The 6,170-nt window shown below is 38.3% G+C and overlaps 1 protein-coding gene across 1 annotated transcript in view; it reads left to right on the forward strand.

Moving 5' to 3' along the window:
* The window catches only part of LOC123515223 (uncharacterized protein C9E9.15-like), a 12,094-nt gene continuing 5,924 nt past the window's right edge, over nucleotides 1-6,170 (forward strand). The window contains 4 exon segments of the mRNA XM_045273791.1: nucleotides 1-51; nucleotides 4,677-4,760; nucleotides 5,980-6,029; nucleotides 6,032-6,117. Coding sequence (XP_045129726.1) covers nucleotides 4,681-4,760; nucleotides 5,980-6,029; nucleotides 6,032-6,117 — 216 coding nt within the window. The 5' untranslated portion in view covers nucleotides 1-51; nucleotides 4,677-4,680.

Consider the following 6,170-nt stretch of genomic DNA (forward strand, 5'->3'; position numbering starts at 1 on the left):
CGTGGTGTATCACTACTAAGCCGTGTTAACTGCACAGAATCTTCATGCACGGTGATGGCTTAACCTTGTGATTGTATAACTTGTTTGTTTTCATCCTGGGCACACGGAAGCTTGTCTTGTGAGAGGTTTTGTTCAAGTTATTGGTAATTTACGCTGATGTTTTTGGTGTCACACGGCTATGCATAGTTATCATAGAGGACAAAGTTTTAGCAGAAGTGTGTGTAACAAGGGTCCAAGTGGTGCAGGGTTCCTTGCTGGCCCTCATGCTGCTCTGGAGTTACTCGAGGACTCCTAACTTTCTCATTGGCAAAGCAGTGGTATATATCAGTTAATCTTCAGTGTTTTCCACTCAACGATTTTATGTTGGTGTTTTTTCTTTCCTGTAATGTATGTTACGAGTGAATTAATTGATTTTCTACCAACTTTCCCTTCACAAATGCCAAGTTTTCGAGTTTTTTTTTTTTTTTCCACTCATCCCGAGCAGTTCTGGGGGACCTGTGGGAATTGAGGGTTTCTGAGTGGGAAACAAATATTCTGCCTTGTGGTGGTGGTGACATTTCAAGGCAATCTTATAATCCCAATCCTAACTCACTGGGTGAGTCTGCATGTATACCTTCAAGAAACATACTTGATTTAGTCTTGACTTCAGAGGAAGACAGAGTAAGTTAACTCTGTGTGTTACCCACATTTCTAGTAACTATTTACAAGATATGCTTCCTTTGCCAAATATGGCTGTTGTCTCCTTAGACTTTTCTGGAAATGCAACATTTGGTTTGTTTTGGTATCCCTGACCAACTAAGCAAAAAAAAGAAGAAAAAAAAACCTGTCCTAAGCCTAAAACTAACATAACCTAAAGTAATTTAACTTGACTTAATCTAATCTAACTGTGTTTTTGGCATGTGTTGATTGTCAAAGCATCAATACGAGTAAGTAATAGCCAAGCGTACCAAACAAACTTCATAAACGTGAAGTACAGTGAGTTTACTATCACAACATGTAGTTGTGTCATGTGCTGCTGACAAAGACCAATATTAAACATTAACCTCATTTCCTAAATGTGGTCACAAACCTGTCTCTTTCAGCTACCCTTCTCAACAAGATTTAAGAACTCGTAATACCACTTCATTCTGTCTTTGGCACGAGGAATTATGCCATGATGAGTGATCATTTGTCAGTTATTGATTGGGACTTTGAGTTTGCTCATCTTAATGTTAAGGACATGCTTTGCCAACTTCAGCAGATTCTAACTGAAGCAGATGTCACTCTGAAAACTTCAGACAGGAGTACTTCTCCATCCTAGCCTGTAAATCTTCCCTCAAATAAAGAAGGCTTTTCCAGATGAGATACAATTCCTTTCGTGCCACTCTCAGTAAGAATTCTGCTCTGTCAGTTAAGTATGCCGGCTGATTTTCTTAATGACAATTTCCAATATTGTAATTTTGTACTGAAAAGTGAGTCAGACTTTGAATTTCATCTAAAAGATTCCTCACTAAAAATCCAAAGATATTTCATTCATATATGAGGCAGAAAAAGATGGGCACTCCCAGTGTTGGCCCCTTAGGGATGTAAATGGTGATACAATTACAGACTCAAAAGCAATGGCTGGTACATTTGTCACTCTTTTACCTTAGTGTTCACATTTTCCCACTCACAGGCCCCATTTCCTCACCAAGCTTTTGATGGTTGTATGGATGGCGTAGTCTTTTCTCTTGACCATATTCACAATGCCGTATCTAAACTTAACCCTTCCTCTGCAGTGGGCTGTGTGCAATTCACTCCCATCTTTTGAAGGCTTGTGTGTCTGAACTGGCATAGCCACTCCTCCTCCTTTACTGCAAATCTTATGAGACCAGTAAGCTCCCTCTAAATTTTAGAAAATCTTAAGTACTGTCTATCTTCAAGAAAGGCTCACGTCATGACCTGTTGATGTGCAGAACAGTTTAACTTCTACTTGTGTAAAGACAATGTAAGTCAAATTTATCTGCAACTATGTCCAGTCTAATAATCTGTTAAATGAAAATCAGTATGGCTTCGGGACTGGCAGATGAACTGAGGACCAGTTAGTTCTAACTTACCACCATGTTACTTCCTGGATCAAGGCCTCAATGTTGATTTAATTCTTTTTGACTTTTCAAAAGCTTTTGACACACTATGCCAATTTGTTCTTTGAGACAAACTATTCAGTCTTAGTATCAAAGGTAAATTTATTTATTGGATCAAGGAATTTCTGGTTGATAGAAGTATGTGTGAGATTCTTATTGGAATCCAATGGGGCTCTAGTTTTGGCCCTCTCCTCTTTCTTATTTATGTTAACTATGTATATTAATTACAATATCACCTCTGGTGTTAGAATATTTGCTGACGACCTTAAGCTTTATGTTGGCATCAGTTCCTCCTCTGTTCATAGTCTGTTGAGAGAAATGGAATCATGGCAAGGCAATATCAACACTTTACATCAAGTGGCTATCTCTTGGAGACTTCAAATGAATTTCTCCAAGTGTGCATTATTAAGATTTCAAAAGGAGCTGGTGGATTCGTCTTTACTGGATGTCTTGGGTCTTTACCTCCTTGATAGTGGGATAATACTAGCAAGAGATGTTGTCATGGATTTGGGCATCACTGTTGATATTTTTTTTAAGTTCCATCGCCATGTAGCTAATATTGTGCACAAAGTGAACACAGTGACAAAAAATATCTTGAAGACCACAGCTAATCGTGAGTCTTCATTCGTGTTACCGCTCTTCACCACTGACATATGATTGTTACTAGAGTATTCATCACTCTGGAACACAGGATATCATGGTAACTTGAGATTGCTAGGAGTGCAGAGAAAGTGGACTAAAACAATCTGTGGTGTTGAACAACTGTGTTTCTAAAAATGCTTAAAATCTCTTAATTTTTACTTCATCCAAGGGTGACTTCTCCATCATGACTTGATTGAATATTGGCAGATTTTTCATGGCAATTCTTCAATAAAACCTGAAGACTTATTTCATTGCTCAGCTGTTACCCACACGAGAGGGTATCAGTACAAAATTTTCTGTGTTCACTCTTAGTTAGATATTAGATTATGTAGCATAAGAGGCATTAATACTTGGAATTCCTTACCACAGAGTAGTTTCTCCTTAGAATGTCACCACTTTTAAGGCATCTCTAACCAATATCTTGGTGATACTCTTTTTCCAGTACTGGTAACCTTGAGTTAATCAAATTGCAACTCAACCAACATCTTTCTTTGCTTGTTTGTGTATTTTCTGTCACATATGTTGCACTCTTCAGCCTAGTATTATAGCATTGTCTTTGTGGCTGTTTACTTATTGCTTGGGGCTGGCAAAACGGCAGAATGTGCCTTCTCCCCATAGTTGGAAAAGCCCATGAGTTGAGAATATCAGGTGAGTCAACTAGATGAGTGGGTAGTCATGTCTTGACATGTAATTTTTGTTGGTATTGTTGAAACTTGGCTTCCTCCAGCTATGAATTCTTTTGTTGTTAATATGCCTGGTTACAAATTTCAGAGGAATGATTCTCCCTCTGGACATTTTAAACATGGTGTGTGTATATATTACCAGATCAATATTTTCCTAGTCACCCAAACACACTAGTTGTTTATTTGCCTGATTACAGCACTGATGTCATGGTTGTAAATTGGCTTCCAAGCATTTGTCTATTTTTATCTTCTTCATTTATTGAATTTATTCCATTTAAATCCCAAGGTCTTTGAAAATCTCCGTGATCCAGAAATATTTCCCATAAGCTTCTTGATAAAAAGATTAAGGCTTGCAGTAGATATACCTAAGTGTCTAAGGAAAGTGTTTGGGCATCATACTTCCACTGTAGTCCAAGCTTGGTTAGTGTTGAGTGAGATCAATATTCTGTACAAAATAAATGTTCATCAGGCTGTAGGTCATTATGAAGCTTTTTTATCATCTAATAGTGATTCCAAAAGATTCCATGGTTATTTGAGTAATAAGAAAGTGGACAACCAACCATGATTCCTTTACTGGTAAATGATAATAGGATGATTGGGTTCTTGCTTGTACCTCTGTAGCTAATCAACTTGCTAATTACTTCTCCTGAGAGTGTATTGCTGATGGCCTTACTGATCCACATCCTTATCAACACTCTTTGTTTCATTTTCACATTTCATTCTAGATATATCAGATGGATGCTATTTCAAAGATTGTACGTCAGCTGAAAGCAATTTCAAGGTGCATTGAAAATACTACATCGTTTTGATGTCCATACATAGTGCACTGTTTGTATTGCACTAACCACTCATTCTTCCTACTGCATTGCTCCTTTCCACTCCACCAGGATATACTTTTTTTTTTTTTATACTTCTGCAAACTCTTGTATCACTGTTATTGTATTTACTCTTGTATTATTATTGTTCTCGTACTTACCCTGCATTACATACATCCGTCATTCTCCAAGCTTTGCCATTGTATTTTAGCTACATCCAATCATAGAACCCATATTCACTGCACTCTTTCAGGAATTTTGATAATTTATATACAATTATATATTTCATCTGAGTTTGCACTGCCATATTTTTTATTTTACTTTTTTTTTTTTTTTTATGTTGCACCTTGCAATTTCAACAGCCATACTGATGTGTTCACACACTTGGAAGTACTAACTGTGACTTGTGTAACTAATAACAGTCATGCTTACAGAAAGATGTGGTTCAAAGGATTAAGAATAGCTCACGTCCTGCTGGGTGCTACAGTGGGCCTGAGTGGGGCATGCATGTCATTTGGGTGAGTACTGTCTGCTTTTTCTCTTAATGCTATCCATTGTTTGGAAGAAAATACTTCAAGAAAGAGAATTTGCTCAAGAATAATTTTCATATCATAAATAGCGTGAATTCTTTGCTATGATAAACCATTTTGTTTTGAAGCTTCAGCTGCATCATCAACATTTTGGAACAGAATAAAGGCCGTTTAACACCTGAGACTAGGCACCTGATGCATGCGGTGTGAAGCTGCATGGCTTAGAATTGCCTCAGTGTAGTTCCAATAGGAGTGTTCACACCGGATGCGGAACTTTGTGACACATGCCAGCCACACCGCGCACACTGATTCCAAGACTGCTAGGTGATTTTTTTGGCCATAGCATCAGTGACTCATGCCCCCTCGGGACTCCCTCCTCTGTGCTCGTCTCCAGAGGCCCACACCTTTTTTTGATCACACTGATCTGACTCCTCAACTCTACCTCACTCACTCCCTGTCCTTCACCATGAACTGATGGATGTCCTGTAGTTGGTGCCTTACTTCTTCATATCTTGTTCATTGAATGATAGAACTTCAGGGAACTGAGCTGGAGTCAGTCTTTAATACTGTCTGAATTTCCCACATCCATTTTTAGGTCTTGAATAAGATGATGACATTCACAACATTCCAGTCATTTCATATTTGCTTCATATACCCAATTCTTTTTCTCTTATTGAACGCTAAAGATAACATTAATAACCCCTCTTCCTCCACTCCTCCTCCTCCACATCAGGGAACCATAGAGTACTGTCTTCCTTTGCTGCAGAAGGAACTGTGAAGTCAGCCAGTTTCTACTGGAGGAATGTCTTGCTTAGCATCACGCTCAGTGTAAACATACCCATAATAACGAAAGTCAGCCCGACTTGTGCATCGTGTGCCTGGTCTCTGGTAGTGAAACAGCCTTAAAAATGTTTAGCTATGTCTCCAATTTAAACCCTGACTGTTATACTGCAGTCTTTAGATACTAGATACAGGTCAGGTGTTGTGACCTTCATCTTAAGGGAGGTGATCCTTTCCTACATATTTTATCACAGCAGTCATTTGTGATGTTATACCACAGAGACAGTTGTCTCTTATTGAATGGTTCCTGCTTGCTCAAAGGATTCAGAATATGTGTACATGTTTGAATATCCATAGAACTTCTTTTCTTTTGAAGTTCTCTTATTCTTGGCCTTTAAGATAAAATCTTTTTATTTCTTACTCATAGAAGTGTGATAACTAGTGATAACCGGGCAACCAGCATGATGATGTACGACTTCGAACTCTCCCTGACGTCAATAACTGGGTGGAATCCTCAGATACTGTGAGAGAACCAGGCATGTCAAAGGGAGCATTTGTATTACAGGTAAGTTAATAGGTTTACATCTTGCACATGTGGTGAAGTTAGTTTATCTATCC

The sequence above is a fragment of the Portunus trituberculatus genome, chromosome 38 (genome assembly GCF_017591435.1).
Source record: "Portunus trituberculatus isolate SZX2019 chromosome 38, ASM1759143v1, whole genome shotgun sequence".
NCBI lineage: Eukaryota > Metazoa > Arthropoda > Malacostraca > Decapoda > Portunidae > Portunus > Portunus trituberculatus.